Here is an 18,628-nt window from a genome sequence, read left to right on the forward strand (position 1 = left end):
CACACAGTGATTCTTGCAGGTGGAAAAGATTGTTCTTATTGTCATAGAAGTCCAGTCAACTATTGTTTAGTTCCCCTTTCTGTGTCATGTGCAGCCCCATGAGGTGCACAAAAGGAACCATCTTTACTCCAGACTGAGAGAGCGCCCACAGAGCTTTAAACGCTTCCTGGTGTGGGACATGGAAATTCTGAGTTCATCTTTACAGCAAGCTTGAGACTCCTGCAAAATAACCTCCGCTAAATCACCAGGCTAACCAGCTGTTTAATATGAAACGGCAAAATGTTTTGAATCTCTGATTCTTTTCCACAGCAGCTGTGGTTTTTATTTCTATAAGCTGTAGACTCGCTTTGAAATGGGCCTGCCAGATATATTCTCCCACTGTAGCTAAAAAAATGTGTAAAAAGTACAGAATTCTGCATTTACAGGTTTTTTTCCCCTCTTTTTCCTTTCTTCTCTTCAGTGAGCGACCTGCAGGAAGAGGGCAAAAATGCTATCAACGCGCCAATGTCTCCTGCCACCATTGATATCCACCCTGAAGATACCCTATTAGGTACAGTATTAATGCTACAGGCATATGCAAGTGTGTGTTAATGGAGGTCAGTATGTGCGTAGGTATTGAAAATCGAAGTTAATTGAAGCCAGTAGAAATGAGCATGAACTCATATTTACATATGTAAAATGTAAGAAAAATTAGAAGGGCTGAGGAAATTTGAACAGCAGTGAGCCCACTACTCAAGTATGTATGAGCCAGGAAGCTAGCAAGAGAACTGGACTATCAGGAAGACAAGGGCATTGCAGAGAAACTAACTGATTTCTTTGCATCATTCCATATCACAGAGGATATTGAGGAAATATCTACCCTGGAACTAGTCTTTTCAGGTAATGAAGATGAGACACTGTCAAAGATTGACGTATCAAAAGAGGAGGCCTTGGAACAAACAACTAAATTAAAGAGCAGCAAGCCACCAGGGGTGTTTTCCAAGACTTCCGAAAGAATGAATTGGCTGATGTGCTCATATAAATATTGAGACTTTGATTAATTTCACTTATGCACCTCTCAGGCTCCTGGTGTAGTAACAAGTACTGCACCGAACTTTAACAAAGGTGCTACTGGTGATCCTAGGAATTACAGACCATTTAGCCTTGCTCCAGCACCAGGGAAACTGTAAGCAACAGTATTTAAAAAATAGAATGATAAAACACCTAGATGAACATATGATAAGACAGACAAGCATAGCATCTGTAAAGGATTCCAATCTACTAGAACTTGAGAATGTCAGTGAAACAGTGGATAAAAGAGGAACCCATAAATATAAATATAATTTTATTTGAACTTTCGAAAAGTCTTTGGCAAAATGCCACATATTAAGGAATTAAGCAAACTAAGGGCAGGTCTACACTAGAAGCACTACATCGGCACAGCTGCTCCAATGCTGCTGTGCACCAGTACATCTGGTGAAGACGCTCTATGCTGATGGCAGAGCACTCTCCTGTCGTCATAATTATTCCATCTCTGTGTGAGGCAGAAGTTATGTCTGCAGGAGAGCATCTCCCACCGACATAGCACCGGTGTGGACAGTGCTTAGGTCTCAGTAACTTGCACTGCTCAGGGGGGTGTCTTTTTCATGCCCCTGAGCAATGTAAGTTAGGTGGACTTACGTGGTAGTGTAGACCTGACCTAAGTAGTCTTGGGATGAGATGAAAAGTACTGTTCTGGTTCAGAAACTGGTCAAGAGACAGAAAACAGAGTCGGAACAAATGGTCATTTTTCAGCATACCAAAATTTTTCATGGTAGGGTGTGCCAAGGTTCTCTACATGGTCTGATGTTTTTGTATATTCCATTAATGATCTGAAAAAGGAAGTGAGCAGTGAGATGGAAAAATGAGCAAATAGTATATTTAAGGTAGTTACGATTAGAGTAGACTCTGAGGAAATCCAGAGGGACCCAATTAAGCTAGATGACTGGGCAGCATGATGGCAGATGAAATTCACTGTTGACTAATGCAAGGTTTTGCACACCAGAAAGAATAATTTGAAATACTCACACATCATGCTGGGTTCTAAATTAACTATCAACAAGAAAAAAACCTGGCATCATTGTGAGCATCTCAATAGGAGCGTGAACTTATAGCAGGGATCGGCAGCCTTTGGCATGCGGGCTGTCAGAAAATCCGCTGGTGGACTGAGACAGTTTGTTTATCTGTAGCGTCCTCAGGTTTGGCTGATCGCAGCTTCCACTGGCCACGGTTCACTGTTCCAGGCCAATGGGGGCTGCAGGAAGTGGCGTGGGCCAAGGGATGTGCTGGCCACCATTTCCTGCAGCCCCCATTGGCCTGGAACTACGAACCACAGCCAGTGGGAGCTGCGATCGGCCGAACCTGCAGATACCGCAGGTAAACAAATCGTCCTGGTCTGCTGGTGGATTTCCCTGATGGGCCACGTGCCAAAGGTTGCCAATCCCTGGCTTATCGTGTAGCAGTGTCAAAAAAGCAAATAAATGCTAGGATGTGCAAATAATTAGACCGAATATAATTCTGAATATATATCTTGTTATACTTACCTGGCCCCATCACCGTAATATCTGAGCACCTCACAATCTTTAATGTATTTATCCTCACAACACCCCTATGAGGTAGGCAAGTTCTATTATTCCCATTGTACTAATGGGGAACTGAGGCACGCAAGGGTATGTCTATACTAGCGCTATTGTTGGCAAAATGTTTCATTCGGGGTGTGAAAAAAACACCCCCCTGACCAACATAAGTTTCACTGACAGAAGTGCTGATGTGGATAGTGCCATGTAGCCACCACCACTTGTTGAGGAGTAATTTAATTATGCCAGCGGGAGAATTCTTTCCTGCTGGCAGAGAGCAGCTACATGGAAAACCTTACCGTGGTGCAGCTGCAGCAGTAAAACTGTGCTGCTGTAAGGTCCACAGTGTAGACATAGCCTAGGTTACTTGCCTAAACTCACACAGAGTGTGAGAACTGGGAATTGAATATGGGTGTCACAGCTCCTGGTCTCTGAACCTAACCAGTAGACCATCGTTTCTCTCAAAGTACGTATTGAATAAATGGATAATACATTCCAGCCTTGAATGCTGTATTGAGTTGTGGTCATCCCGTTTCACAAATGATGATATAGAAGAAATAGTAGGGGACTAAATATGGGTCTGAAGAATGAAAAGAGGGTGGGAGAGATTGAAAAGATGATAAATGTTTAGTTCGTAGAAGAGACAAATAAGAGAGGCTATGCTAAAGGTATGTAAAATAAGTAATGTGATAGAGGAGGTTAATTAAGAGCTTTTATTTATCCTTTCTGATATTATGAGAACAAGGAGGCACACATTGAAATTAAAAAGCAACAAGGAAATGTCCTTCCCTCTCCACAATATATATTTTAACCTGTGGAACTCATTGGCACAGGATGTCACTGAGGCAAATAATTCTGGGCAGTTGCAAAAAGGAGTAACTGTTTATATGGATAATGGGAAAACCCATGGTTACATTAAATAGGCAAAGGAAACCAGAGAGACAAATCTGCATTCTTCTGGGCATAAATCAGGCACTGACTGACCAGAATGGGGAAGAAAACTAACTTTTGTAGAGCTTATTCCATAATTGAAAAGGCAGGGGACCTAATGCCTTCCTCTTCTGCATCTGGTATTGACGCTTCAGAAATGAGATACTGGATTAGCTGGAGCCTTGGTCTAATTCTGTCCTGTTTTGATATAGGTAAGACCCTCAAGCAAATAACAATACATCATGAGGCCTTTATATAAAAAGAAACAAAAAGAGCTTCTCTAATCCCCTCTTCTGTTAAAGGTGGGTGAGAGAGACTGAGAGAGATTAGGGCCCCGCACAGGAAAGGTGGGTGTTGCACAAACATGGGTGAGCCCTCTTTTGAAAGTTCCAGCTCGCAACCTCATGGGCTGGGCGTGTGCTGGGTGTAACTTCCTCAGCGTTAGCCTGCTTGACTCATCCCAGTAGACAGGAGGAAGTAAAGAACCAAAAGAAACTGGAAATCTTACAGAATCAGAAGCTCTTCCTAGGTTTGTGGAAAATTTGGCAAAAGTTTTCAACGTTCAGTTTAGGTGTTTTTTAATAGATTGTGGACCCTGCAAAGAACTGAGCCCAAGTGTCTGGGCCGGTCTAGGGAAACCTCTCAATTGTACAGTCTGTCATATCCACCCAGTGTGATTGCAGAGCTTCATCACTAACAACAACGTAACTGTAATACTGGTACAGCGGGTCATCGTGTTCTGGTGCCTGAGCAGTGGTGCAGGTCAGAGGGCTCTCTGTTCGTGGCACTGTGGCCATCACAACTCCTTTTTGTGACCATGATATTGTTTGTGTGTGGACCACATGTGTTGGCATCTCTGTCCATCTTCCATTCATGTGTACATCAAGGCAACACAAAGGGTAAGTCCACACTGCAAAGAGCCTCCCAGCCCGCACAGAGGGACTCATGCTAGCTCTACTCAAGCTAGAGTGCTAAAAATGGCTGAGTAGACCAAGTCAGGTGGCAGCGCGGGGGGTCAGGTGGAGCTGCTGCCTGGGCCACAGTGGCCACACTGCTGTTTTTAGCATGTTAGCTTGAGTGGCGCTAGCGTCAGTCAGTCTGCCTGGGCAGGCAGGCTTGATTGCAGCGACAGAATAGATCCACTCAAGCGGGATTGGCTTCTTAAACGGTACAGTGAGATGTGAGGCATGTGTATCATGTATCAAAGGCTTCCGCCTCATAAATCTTAGGCAAGTGTATGCTATGGGTATTATTCTGGCCCATGGAAGTCAATGGAAATGTTGCCATTGACTTCCAGTGGTCCTGGATTTCATCCTGGATGTCTATGTGCACAGCTAAAGTTAAACCCTCCAGTTCTGTTTTAGCTGCAGTGCAGTGGATCATGTAACAAGGCTGTGATGCTGTATTCCTGTTGCTGTGTAGCAGCTGTGCTTTCATTTTCACGTACAGAAGCTGTTCTAAACTAAATCACAACTGTCATTTCAGCAACAAAGGAGATTACAGTGAGGAAAGGTGGGGAAGGCTTACTTTGCTCGTTGAAATTGAGCACCAGAATTTAACAGGCTGTAACAACATTGCTCCTTAATATTCGCGTCTAGGGTAGAATGCTGTGTGCACCTACAGATGCGTTCAGTTGTGGTGGGGAAAAACATAGGGGGAGCCTTTGTTTGAGTGTTGGCTCAGTGGGCAAAACCTCAAATGCAATCATCCATCTAAAATTAATCTTTACTCCTCCCTCTTCTGTTCCTTTGTCTCCTCCCTTCCTTTGGATTTTTTGTCTTTCACCCCCTCTTCTCTTTTTCCTCTTCCTTGTTTTATCTGTCTCCCCTCTTCTCCTTCCCTCCCTTCACCCATGTGTTATGGAGACCATACTCAAGCTGAGAAGAGCTAGATAGGTCTTCCCCCAGAGCCTATTGGCATGGTTCTTTCGGTTGGCCCAAGAACTATATAGAAAGACACTCCCTACACTTTCTTGCCAAGGGCTTTAGCTACAGTACTCCTAGCTGCTGCTCACACTGAGGAACTAAGCTGGGTCCCCAGTTCTGATGCACCCAGCTACCTCCTCCATGCCTTCTAACTGTCCCACCCCACTCCACTTCCCATTTGTATGTCCTCCTTGTTCCCTTCCACTTATCCCACTCCACTTCCTGTTCTGTGTCCCTGTTCCATTTCCCGCTCCTTTCTGCGTTTTTTCCCTTCTCCTTCTCCCCTCCCTCCCAAATTGTGTTGGTCTGGCTGCGCCTTGGAGGTAGAAGGAGAAAATATTTCTCTTCTTTCCACTCTTCAGCTCCACAGAAATGGAGCAGATTGCACCTCTGCTAGACTTGCTCTAGGCACTTTCCTCCAGGCACAACTGAATTTGACCTAAGTCCTTGTCAGTTTCACTCTTGGTATGGCTGCTGGTGTTGACTCGGCATTATGTGCAGTTGCAGCAGAATAAGTGCAGTCCTTGCTAGCTAGCAAATTTTACAGTGGGATTTGAAAAGGCAGGGAGCAGGAGAAAGGAGTGTGACGGGCTGGGTCACAGAACCCCACTTGGGACTGTCACCTGATGTGCCCAGACTACCTCTAAGACTGTTTTCCCTGGCAGCTTGAGACTTCAGTACCTTTCCTTGTTTGAGCCAGGCACACTTGCCTACTGCAAACATAGGTCCAAGTCTGAACCACGATCCCCACAAGCTGCAGGCTTAACTGAAAACAGCTTAAGAATTGCTCCGGTCTCTAGAACTCAGATACCCAGCTCCCAATGGGGTCCACACCCCAAATAAATCCGTTTTACCCTGTATAAATCGTATACAGGGTAAACTTATAAATTGTTCACCCTCTATAACACTGATAGAGGGATATGCACAGCTGTTTGCCTCCCCAGCTATTAATACTTACTCTGGGTGAATTAATAGGTAAAAAGTGATTTTATTAAATACAAAAAGTAAGATTTAAGTGATTCCAAGTAATAACAGACAGAACAAAGTGAATTACCAAGCAAAATAAAATAAAACATGCACGTCTAAGCCTAATACTATAAGAAAACTGAATACAGCTAAAATCTCACCCTCAGAGATGTTTCAATATGCTTCTATCACAGACTGGATGCCTTCCTAGTCTGGGCCCAATCCTTTCCCCTGGTACAGCCCTTGTTCCAGCTCAGGTGGTAGCTGGGGGATTTCTCATGACTGCCGCCCCCTTTGTTCTATTCCACTCCCTTATGTATCTTTTGCACAAGGTGGGAATCCTTTGTCCCTTTCTGGGTTCCCACCCCTCCTTCTAAATGGAAAAACGCCAGATTAAAGATGGATTCCAGTTCAAGTGATATGATCAGATGTCACTGTAAGACTTCATTACCCACTTGCCAGCACACACACATACAAGAAGACTTACAAGTAAACAGAGCCATTTGCAACCAATTGTACTAGTTAATGGGAGCCATCAAAATTCCAAACCACCATTAATGGCCCACACTTTGCATAATTACAATAGGACCTCAGAGTTATATTTCATATTTCTAGTTTCAGATACTAGAGTGATACATTTATACAAATAGGATGTTCACACTCAGTAAATTATAAGCTTTGTAATGACACCTTACAAGAGACCTTTTGCATGAAGCATATTCCAGTTACATTATAGTCACACTCATTAGCATATTTTCATAACATCAAATGGAGTGCACCATCACAAGGAGTATGACCCATAATCCCATGTCACCCCTGTTACAGGGAGCATAATGCAGTGAGTTTACTGGGTTCTTTAGGATGCTACAGTCTGATGATGTAGCTTAAAAGGAAAATTAAATAACTGATGAAAGGATAAAATGATCATCATTGTTAGCTGGGTGCCACTAATGTGCTCTGGTCTGTCTGGAAAAAGACACAGCCCTGCCCCAAGGAGCCTACATGATACAGGAGACTAGATGTTGCAGCCTGACACACACTATGCTGCGTGACCTGATGAAGGCCAGTTGAATCTTATTTTAGGGAAGTTAGTACTGTGTAATCCTTCAGTTTATCTCTAAAGAATTCCCCATGCTTTGATCACTTGATGTTCCCTCACTAGTATGATGACTAGACTTTGTCATTTCTTAATCAACTTCCAGCCAGCTTTACAAATAATAGCTCCTGTAATATCCTCGAGAGTGTGTTCATGTCATGGCTCTAACTAGACATTTCCCTTCTCAATGGCCAGAGGAAAATGAGGAACGTACCATGATCGATCCCAACTCCAAAGAAGACTCCAAGTTCAAAGAACTAATCAAGGTAGGAAGTAAATACTTGTCTTGTTTTTCTTTCATGAAAAAATCTTTAGATTGCTACATGTAATCCTTTACAAACCAGAGGTTTGTTACTGAGAATACATCTATGTAAAGAGATAATAATTCATGAACTGTCCTGGATATTGAGGTCACGTAGAAGTGTTAGGAAGTAAGGCCAACAGCAAAGAAGATATAAGGAGAGATTAGCAGACATCTGAGAGCCTGAGGATGCTTAGGGAGGGGAGATGAAGGCTACAGTTTCATCCCTTTAAATACTGAAGTGAAGCAGAGTTCAGCTTGAATCTAGCAATGATCACGGTGCTATTCCTTATGACGTGAGAGAGGGGGCTCCCTGTCACTGTGATAGCAGGGGAAACCGTTTTGGTAGGAGTGAGTTTGGGTTACAGGAAAGGAGCGCAGATGGATGAAATGATCAGTAAAGGAGGAATGGGATTTTTCGCTGTGTGTGAAATTCTGCCATGGTGGAGAAGGGCCCATGCTCTGTGTTGTGGAGCCCCAGCAGTACCCCTGTTCCAGGAAGGGGGCAGGTGAAATGGTTGTGCAGGGTGGTCTTCATATTTGCACACTGGGGGAGTGGGCTCCAGTCTAGGTCCAAGTGGAGAGGAGCATTGAGAGTATAGGAATATAGGCATTGCCATAATGAGCAGACCTGAGGTCCATCTAGTCCAGCATGCTGTTCTCTATGATGACTAGAGCCAGATGCTTCAGAGGAAGATGCAAGAACCCCACAGTAGGCGGATGTGGCATAATCTGCCCCCCACATTAGGTGTCTCATTCAGATCTCTTAAAGCTAGAGATTGGTTTACGGTTAAGCCCTAAAGCTTGAGGTTTAACATCCCTTCCATTCTATTTTGTTGTTTATTATGCTCACTCTGGATATTCTTGGTATCTATATAAATATCTAATCCCTTTTTGAATTCTTACTATATTCTTGGCCTCAACAACCCCCTGTGGCAATGAGTTCCACAGTATAATTATGAGTTCCACAGTATAATTCATAGCGTGTGAAAATTATTATTATTCTTTTTTTGCTGGTCTTGAATTCTCCTCCTTTCAATTTCATTGAATGTCCCTTTGCTTTTGTGTTATGAGACAGGGAGAACAGAAGCTTCTGATCTACCTGTGTGCTAGGGGAGGGACTGGATCTGTGATGTTCATGTATCCAGTAGCTGGGAACATCTGCACTATGTGTGTGGAGTGCCAGCAGCTGTTATTCCAGCTCAGGATCTGTAGTATTGCCCCACAGCCTTCCTATAACAGTTGTAAATTCCATCCCACTCCAGCCCCAGTTCCCCACACAATGCTCATTTACTCATGCTCTGTGTGAGGTGGAGGAGTCTAACCCAGAGTGCGTAGCATTTAGAAGGGTGAGTTTAAGGGTTAGGGTGTTGAGGTTAACTGAGTGAAGGTTGGAGCAGAGAGAGAAGCGTTGGCAGGTCTGTACCCTAATGAAGTGGTTCTCAACCAGGGATCTGGGGGCACTGCGAGCAGGTTTCAGGGGGCTGCGAAGTAGGGCCAGTGTTAGACTTGCTAAGTCCCAGGTCAGAAAGCCAAAGTTTGGGCTGAAGCCTGGGGCTCTGAGTCCCACCCTCCGGGGCTGAAACCTGAGCAATGTAGCTTTGCCAGGACCCCAGTGGCATGGGGACCCAGGCAATTGCCCTGCTTGCTACCCCCTAATGCCGCTCTGGCATTTATATGCAGAAAACCAGTTATTGTGGCATAGGTGGGCGGTGAAGTTTTTATAGCATGTTGGTGGTGGCCTCAGAAAGAAAAAGGTTGAGAACCTCTGCCCTAATGCATCCTGTCTTTCCAGAAGCTTTCATGCTCATACTACTATCTTACTACATTTCCTGTACCTGCCTCTCTGTGTGCGAGGCTTTTGATTTGTATTGCTTTGGATAGAAAGCACAGAGCAATAATGCTTAGATGGGTCAGAAAAATCTGGATTATGTAATCCCATGAAGGAGGAAAGGACGTGTGCTTTGATACATTCTTGTCAGGATATCTTTACTTGGTACATCACTGGAGTGAATGCACGCTTTAAAGAAATACCACAGCAGCATATGTATGTGCTTACAACAAACACACCCGTCATTGTATTATCAGCACAGCAATGGCAGGGCATTGCTTTAGGAACATAAAGCCAGCTTCCTGTCCAGTTGCAAATCCAGCTTTAGAGAGGAGCTGTGTGCAAGTACACATGGTGCTATTCCCCTTGAATATGTTGTGGGTTAAAACCCGGTAGAATCTCACTCATTCTCACTGTGTTAATCCTCAAACCCGACAGTGCTTGTAAAAACCCTAGTGGTCTCATGCCGCTTTTCCAAGCTGTACTATGGGGTGTTCATGGCTTTCCTATGAATAATCAAAACTGAACCAGTGTGGTCAGAATAAGTGAACCAAGCACACTCTGAAATGTAGTAGACTTGGGAGCTTTGCTATTGAATTTAATGAGACTTGGAGCCCTTATGCTGTGGGCAGGTGTGAATCTTTTGAGTCATTAATACAAATTAGCAAGGTTCTCCTCCCCTCAAAATCTGACTAGAGAGAGGATGATGACTTGAGCCTTGATACTGTAATGTGCTCCTCATAGGCGCAAGGATCTCTATGCATGGATTTCATTGCAGGATTGGGGCCTGGATCACCATTACTCAGCTCAGTTGCTTACAAATCAGACTGGTAACATTTTACTCCCACTTTGTACAGTTGCACATGATTGTACAACATTCAGGGCAATGGAGAACTGATCCCTATGTCCTGGAAGCCACTAGGGGCTGTCTCCTCTGGACCATCCCAAAAGAGCCTTGTGTTTCTTCTTGTGAGGCTACTCCAAGAGGAGAGCCATATATAAATGTAAATATTCGTTAACCATTCACAAGCATAATTTAAGGCAGGAGTTTGTACAATGGCATAATTGGAAAGGAATTTGAGAGCTAACGTGGTGTGAGACTGTGAGGCAGAGAGGGGATTGAATTATGCTGTGATTGTATCTGAATGCCCTAATGAAAGTGCGACAGGTTGATCTTCTGTTTGCTCTGTATTCTTTTAATGGGTCATTAAGCTGTCTATTATTATTGTTACTTATTATCTGAGTTGTGGTAGCACCTAAGAACCCTAATTGGGGACCAGGACCTCATTGTGCTAGGTGCTGCACAAACCCAAAACAAGACAGTCTGTGCTCCACAGAGTTTACAGTCTAAGATCACCATTAAATAAAGAGGGGAAAACTGAATAGTTACTTTGATAGCTTTAATTTTTATTCTAAACCGTTTCATTAGTTCTTTCCCCTCTCTAAAAAGTGGATACATCTACAGTATTTTAATCCCCCTTCTTAATTGTTCCCACTCCACTCACATACACACTCACAAATCAATGTTGTGAAAAGCAGTGTCAGGGCAGGGAAGCCCCTGGGAAAATGAACCAGGGAATCTAACGGTGACATATTGTTTAATACCTTTTGGCTCCACAGAAAAAGATTGTTTAATCTCTTCTTTCCTGCTGCAATAAGAATTGTATCCGTAGTGGATTAAGCACTGCAGGCTTTTCTGTGCATTTGGAAGTGATTAAAACATAACTGTCTTAACTCTGGGGGAGACAGACTGTAGAATCCCACTGTAATGCAGAAAGAACAAAAGGGAAAATAACTTTTCATCCCAGCAAGCATAGTAAATCTTTTATACTGAATGGCTGCTGTATGGAGGACACGATAATAGATGCTTTGAATGCTCTTACAGAACTGAAAATGAGCACAAGCTCGAGGTGGGCTTAAAAAAAAGAAAAAAGTGATGTTTAGTATAATTATATATTTTAAAAATAGTCTGGCACAATGGGTCAGTAGGAAGTCCAGCTGCAAAGAACAACTAGATAATCAAATAAATTCCATCAGTGGCCATCAGTTCTTGTTTTCCACTTCATTCACAGCTGTGTGTGGCAAATTACAGTTCTGGTTTTGGTAGAACAGTAGGCTCTGATTAGAGTTGTGTGAAATTTACTAGATGGGCCAAAGCTGGAAACTCAGATCAAATCAGAAGAACTGAGACAATAGTTCATAGTAAATAGCTTATCCAGGAATTTTGGGACTTTTTTGCTGTGGGCAGCGCCGGCTCTAGGCACCAGCAAACCAAGCACGTTCTTGGGGCGGCACATTTTCAGGGGCGGCATTCCAGCCATTTTATTTTCTTCCAGCAACAAAAGCTTAGAGTCGGCCCTGGTAGCAGCAGCGCATCGTACGTGAGGGGTGCCCTGTGGCCACTGCGGTTCACGCTGCGGAGGAGCAGTGCCCGCATCTTGCTGCTGGGCTGGGCAGACTCTGAGTGGGGGACACTTAGGCTGGGTGGTCAGGGTGGTCAGAAGCAGCAGCGGGGTCATAGAGGGTGAGGCGCTGGTGTGTGGGGCCTGCATCCCACTCTCCTGGGCTCCGCTCCCTCTGGGGCTACCCTGCCCCGGCTCCTCATCCCCCTGCTGGGGCGGTCCCCCAACTCTGCCCTCACAGGTCCTGGCCGGTTCTGGAGATGGGAGCCCTGGCTGGAGGGACCCTGGGCTGAGGCACGGCCTGGGAGCTTCGTTGCCGGACCGGCTGGAGGCAAGGGAGGAGCAGGCGGAGTCAGCACTGGTGGGGGGGAGCCCAGGGCTGGGGCGGCAGGGAGTGTGGGTAAAGGAGGGCACTGGGGGGTGAAAGCCCAGGGCTGGAGTGGGAGGCAGCCAAAATTTTTTTGCTTGGAGTGGCAAAAAACCTCAAGCCAGCCCTGGCTGTGGGTGACCTTCTTAAACTTTTCTCAAACTCATTTGTTCTTGGTCTGTGGCTTATTTGCAAACAATTTTATGTGAGTATTTGGAATTCAGATTTGATGGTTATTTTTGATTGGTCACTTGGGTTGCTTGGTATGTGGCTCTTCTCTGATTAGATAAGCATGTCATAATTCTTAGGGCTTGTCTACATGATCTTGCAGTTTGGATTATCAGGATGTGAACTGCAGTGCACACCAAAGTGCTGCATTGTAAAAGCCCCAGGTGGAGATAAATTAATGCAAACTAGGTACCTTTTAGTTTGCACCAGCAGTGTCCACATGGGGCAGTTACAGCACATCACTTTGGTGTGCACATCAGTTTATGCCCCTGTAAACTGAACTCTGGGGCCATGTAGACAAGCCCTTATTATCAGGTTTCCAATATGAATGTTCTTGTTTACATATTTAAAATTTGTTTCCTGTTAATATCCCGAATCATTGCTTTAAGATTCTCTGTTTTGGTGAACATTCCTACCATTAAATTGTTAGAGTAAACACCTAAGTGATGTGAACATAGCTGAAACCAATCTATTTAAATAATTCTAATGAGTAGTCGGGGATATTTGTAAGCTATTCCAGTTCTTCTGAATAACTTCAAATATTGTGATCTTGAGAGTAATGCAGATTTGAATCCTCTTGAACTCTCATATCTGTGTGTTCTGTTGTTGGTTGGATCCAAAACTGGAAGGGGCCTAATTTTTGATTCTGGTCCAGATACAGCCAAAGAGTGTAATTTCCAAAAGTGTCTAAGACCCAGATTTTTAAAGGATTTAGGCATTTCACTACTCAGTATTACAGTTCTTAACTGACCTAGAAGCCTACATCTCATTGAAAGTCAATGGGATTTGGATTTAGGCTCCTAAATCAGTTAGTACTTTTGAAAACTATCCAAAATCTCATGTAAACACCTATTCTCTTAGGATTTCCCCCATTCTAGCTGAGGGAAATCTTGCAACATGCATGTCACAGTTTCAGGACTAACTGCACCTTTGAGCTCCCTCCTTGATGGCATCCACTTAAGGTTTAGAATTCCCAGCACTTGCCTCTCTTGGGGTGAAGAACTGGCCTCTCTCCCTTTAGACAGGGAGCTTTAGGCTTGCAGTCCCTCTGCACCTTCCTGTGGGTTTCCCAACAGATCTGAGCAGGGTACAGAACCTGTCATTAATTTTTTCTCCAGAGATTATAACACTGTGTACTGGTTTACCAACCAGCCTTCACAAAGCTGCATTTATTCTTAGGGCAAAAGCATTACAGAGAAAACATATAAAAACAATAAAAGAATCTACACACATGCTAAATGCTTATAAGAGGTTACCCCAACCCCAACATAAGGCTCTGGCAGGCGTCAGTCTTTCAAACTCCACAGCTGAGTGCCCCCTGGGTTACAAGTTCATGTCAGTTTTTTTTAATCGGGAACCAGACACCAGCTGATACCGACTGGTCACTTCAGCTGTTTCTTTATACAGCTCTTGTGCCTTTGATCTCCAGTCTCCAGGAACAGGTCAATGGTCAGTCAGTCAGTGGCCCTTTCCTCAGGGTGTAGCTTCAACAGGCTGGGTTTTTGCGCAACCAGGTTGCATAATTTGCATTAATCACTGCTTGTGAATTCTGCACTTTTTGTCTCAAAAGTCCATGCCTGTCTGGCATATTTGAAGGAGTTTGAACTCCTTACACTTCCCAGGTCTCACATCTGTCACAATTAGGGTGACCAGATAGCAAGTGTGAAGAATCAGGACAAAGACTGGGGAGTGATAGGTGCCTATATAAGACAAAGCCCCAAATATCAGGACTGTCCCTATAAAATCAGGACATCTGGTCACCCTAGTTACAATCAGCTGATCTTACAAGGTTTCTTCCATTTAGGATCAAAATCTTGCAAAGAGAGCTTGCAGGTCCAAAGAATCTTTCAGGTTCAGATTCGACAGCAACCAAATCTTGCAAGCAATTTTTGACAGAAACCTTGTAAAATCAACTGATGTTGCAGGATGTTTTAGCTCTTGAACAGTCTCCTAAACGGAATTGTGCTCCAAGCAATGCTACTTGGTCAATCCCTGTGGTCAACAAACATTTTCAGTTAGTTTTCACTCCTTCAAGATTAAATGCATAGTTTGTGTCAGATATGATAAAGACAAAACTTTAAATGAAACCACTGAGCTGTGAGCTTTGATCATGGGTTTGTGAGTTTTGCCTACCATGTGACTAACCGGTGCACCTGGAACCCAACAGGGACTAACCGGTGCAAGTTTTGTTAAAAAAAGCTACATCTTCAGTCTTAAAAATAAAAAAATCTGTTTGTCCAGAAACAGCCCACATTGAAGGTTTAGCCAAAAGACTTGTAGACCTGAATGACTTACACCAGCAGTTTCCACACTCAACCACATAATGAGCTGAGCTATCTTGTTTTCTGCCTGCTTTCACATTCTTGCAGGGGGCACTTCCAACTCTTGTTTTAATGACCTTTTTGCTTGGAGTTGGCTTTCTTTGCTCTGTTTGGTTGCTTGGCTTCCTGCTTTCCCATTGTGCCAGATGCTCTTATGTACTTGCTTTGTTTTTATTTTGTGTTCTTTATTTTCAGCGGCGCTGACCTAGGGCTCTTTGTCCTTGATCTCTGCAAGTTTGCTCAGAACAAGTTTCAATGTGTTCTGGGGCAGGCAGCCTTTCTAATAAAGCACTTTATGGGACTGGTGAAGGTTGAGGCAAAAAATGAGCTTACCTGTGTATAATACTAGTCAGCCAGGCAGACCAGTTTTTTTTTTTTAATCTTGTAGGATATTCACACCATTTTATTTCTGGGTTCTACCTGGTGGCAATTTCAATTTTCAGCCCAGCACTTCATAATAAAACATGGCTCATTAAATCTGACATAAGAGTTTGTCCTAAAAGTGGTTTAATAAATATATGTGTAAAAATTTAAAGCACCACTGGCATGTTTATGCAATTTATTATGCATATATGTGCCTGGTGATGTAATACAGTTGGGGATTGTTTTTACATGTCAACATCTGTATGAGGCAGCAGGTGAGGTGATGGTGGGGAGAAGAGTTGATTTTACTGCAGTTTTAAAAGTGCTACTAGCCAAATACTGTAGAACAACTGAGAGAAATTCCACTTTTAGGAATTTAAGACCCTGATCCTGCAAAACACTTAAGCATGCACAAAACTTTGAGCACACAAATATTCCCACTGACTCCAGTGGGACTAATCACATGCTCAGTTAAGTACAGGCTTAAGTGCTTTGCTGTGTCTGAATCTATATTGAGCTGCTTAAACAGTCAGTTATTGCAGCTAATTGGCTAGATTGTGCCTCTGTCTTTGTGTGAATGGGAGACTTGGAAAACATGAAGAGTTAAGCTTCTGTGGGAAATGAATCAGAAAAAAATCTATCTCTGTTGTAAATTTTAAATAAAACCAAATGAGACTGTTTCTCCCCTTGAAAAAGTTAAGAAGATCCAATGCAGAGAGCATTTTTTCAGGTTTCCTCAGCAAGACACAAGCTTTTGCAATCAGGAAATCAAGAGGCAGTCTGGCTAACTTTGGTTTTTGAAAACTGCAGCTCTTATCAGTCTCTGAGGGCTTTTTCAAAAAGGTTTGGATGGATTATTTTTAATTACAAATTCATTTTCTCTAGGAGGGCTGGTATTGTGAGCTGCATATTAAATAAGTTTTTAACGTTTTTTGCTTCCCCCCCTTTTCAAATGTAGCCATTGTATTAATTTTTTAGAAACTGGACAGCTAGTCCTTGTTTTATTTCTCTCTCCTTAATGGGCTTTTGCCAAGAGGTCTTTTTTATTCTAAATTTAAACTGTGAGTGCTGTAACTTTAACTCCTTACATGGGGTAACATTTTCCAAAATACTTAAGTGACTTGGGAAGTCAATGAGGTTTAGGTTCCTGTTTTGAAAATGGCACTTGAGGCTCCTAATTCACATGGATCCTTTTAAAATCTGTTTACCCATGGTCTCTCTCTCTCTCTCTCAATCTCTTCTCTGTCACTATTGTGATACTAGAAAGGTGATGAAGTAACTTCAGTCACAGTCTTTTGGCCAAATTTTCAAGAGCTTAACACTCAAACTGCCATTGTTCTCAATGGAAGCTGCTGCAGCTGAGAACTTTTGCTAATTTGAAACTCTAACCACTTCAATGCACTTCAGAAAAAAATCTGGCCCTCCTCTTTTAAAGGAATGATGCTAATTGTGTGTTTCTTTATAGCTTCTTTCTTTCTAAACATTTTCTATTCCTGTCCAACAGTTATCGAGGTGGTCTAGTTCAGGAAGAAGCTGCAATATCTCTATTTTTACCATCTCAGACAAGAATGTGTCTACTTAATTGGGAGTTGCTTTTTACTGGAGTTAGTGAACAGTCTGTAATGCTAGAGGAGGCCTGTCTTCCTCTCCCATCCCAACCCACATTTCCTTCTTCTCTTCCTTTCACTGTATGGTCCCTTCCTACCCTAAAAAAAATACTGTAACCTCATTCTCCCCCTTACCAACGAGTCTGTACTGCCCTGCTGCCCGCAGAAGGGGGCTATAAGTTAGTAGGTTGGAGTTCCCTGACCTAGTCTGCAAGGGCTGCTCTGCCCTATTGAGTAATGCCTTCCAAACTGTTCTATGCAGGTTGCACCCCCACTTACTCTGGGTGTAATCTTTGGCCAGCTGACAATGGCTGGGATTGTCACAGGAGTGTAAGGGAGTAGGGCACCTAGTTCACATTGAAATATGAGACGATGTGAGTGCCTAACTCCCTTAGGCTCTTTCAAAAATCTCTATCTAAATGTTGAGAAGAAGAACAGAGGGGTCGGTGGCCCTATCAAGACATGGCCTGAGAAGAGATCACTGAAGGGCTCTGACATACGGTGCACAAAGAAGGAGAGGCTGGGTACTTTATTGTATATGCTGAGGAAGCGATGTTTGCTTGGCTGAAGTGAATGACGAAGCAGATACATGTAGCTTCTTTATGAACTCACAGAGGTGCAATGTCTAAACTATTGCAGAGCACTTAGTCATCAGATGCCTTTAAACTCTGTCTCCCTCTTGCCCCATCCCCCATTGAAAAATACATTACATGTGAGTCGCTTTAATTGTGTGCTTATATCCTGCACAGCATTAAAGAGCTGCTGCTATTGCCTCATGGAAATCTGTTCAAAACATTTTTAATTAAAAAAAAGAAAAACTTGGAGAGCATTCTTTTTATTACCAAGTTTCTTTTGCTTCCAGGCAGCTTAAAGCAAAGGGCAGATGTGATGTTCATACCCACAAACCTATCCCAGTTCACCCTCAGTTAAGGGCTCACTATGTTGTCCAGCTGAAACTTGTGAAAAATTGTGCTTTTTCCCCCCCACAGCCCTGATTTTAGTAGCTCTGTTCATTCCTACAGTATCATGGAGACATTTAAGAATCATGTTAGAAGTGCACGTGTATAAGGATCTCAAAGGGTGTGACTGATTGAATTTTTTTTTTTAAAGCATTCTAACGTGGTGCACTTTAACAGGCCCATGTAGGTCCTGCTGGCACACCCTAAAAGGTACCTATTTTGTGTTAACACAAGCTAGGTACCTTTTAGAGCAGGGGTGGGCAAACTACGGCCCACGGGCTGGATTCGACCCGTGAGCTGTTTTAAACAGGCCCATGAGCCGCATGAAGTGGCTTGGCCCCCCCCAGCCAGGGTGCAGGGTCAGGACCACACTATGCAGCTACCAGAAGCCGCACCATGGCCCTGCTCCAGCTCTTACGCGCTCTAATGGGAGCTGCAGGGGCAGTGCTTGCGGACAGGGCAGCGTGCAGAGCCGCCTGGCCATACCTCCACATAGGAGCTGGAGAGGGACATGCCACTGGTTCCGGGAGCCACTTGAAGTAAGCACCATTCGGAGCCTGCACCCCCTGAGCCTCTCCCCACGCCCCAACCCGCTGCCCCAGCCCTGATCCTCCTCCCCTCTCTTCAAACCCCTTGATCCCAGACTGGATCACCCTCCTGCACCCCAAACCTCTCATCCCTAGCCTCACCCCAGAGCCCACACCTCCAGCCAGAACCTGCACCCCTTCCCGCACCCCT

At 43.8% G+C, this 18,628-nt stretch overlaps 1 protein-coding gene across 7 annotated transcripts in view; it reads left to right on the forward strand.

The window, feature by feature from the left end:
- The window catches only part of PARVB (parvin beta), a 219,384-nt gene that overhangs the window by 52,106 nt on the left and 148,650 nt on the right, over positions 1–18,628 (forward strand). For all 7 annotated transcript variants that reach the window (XM_050925049.1, XM_050925040.1, XM_050925031.1 and 4 more), the window contains exons 2-3: positions 461–550; positions 7,707–7,777. In XM_050925049.1, the coding sequence (XP_050781006.1) occupies positions 461–550; positions 7,707–7,777 (161 nt within the window). The remainder of the gene's footprint in view (positions 1–460; positions 551–7,706; positions 7,778–18,628) is intronic.

This window comes from Gopherus flavomarginatus, chromosome 1, assembly GCF_025201925.1.
Source record: "Gopherus flavomarginatus isolate rGopFla2 chromosome 1, rGopFla2.mat.asm, whole genome shotgun sequence".
NCBI lineage: Eukaryota > Metazoa > Chordata > Testudines > Testudinidae > Gopherus > Gopherus flavomarginatus.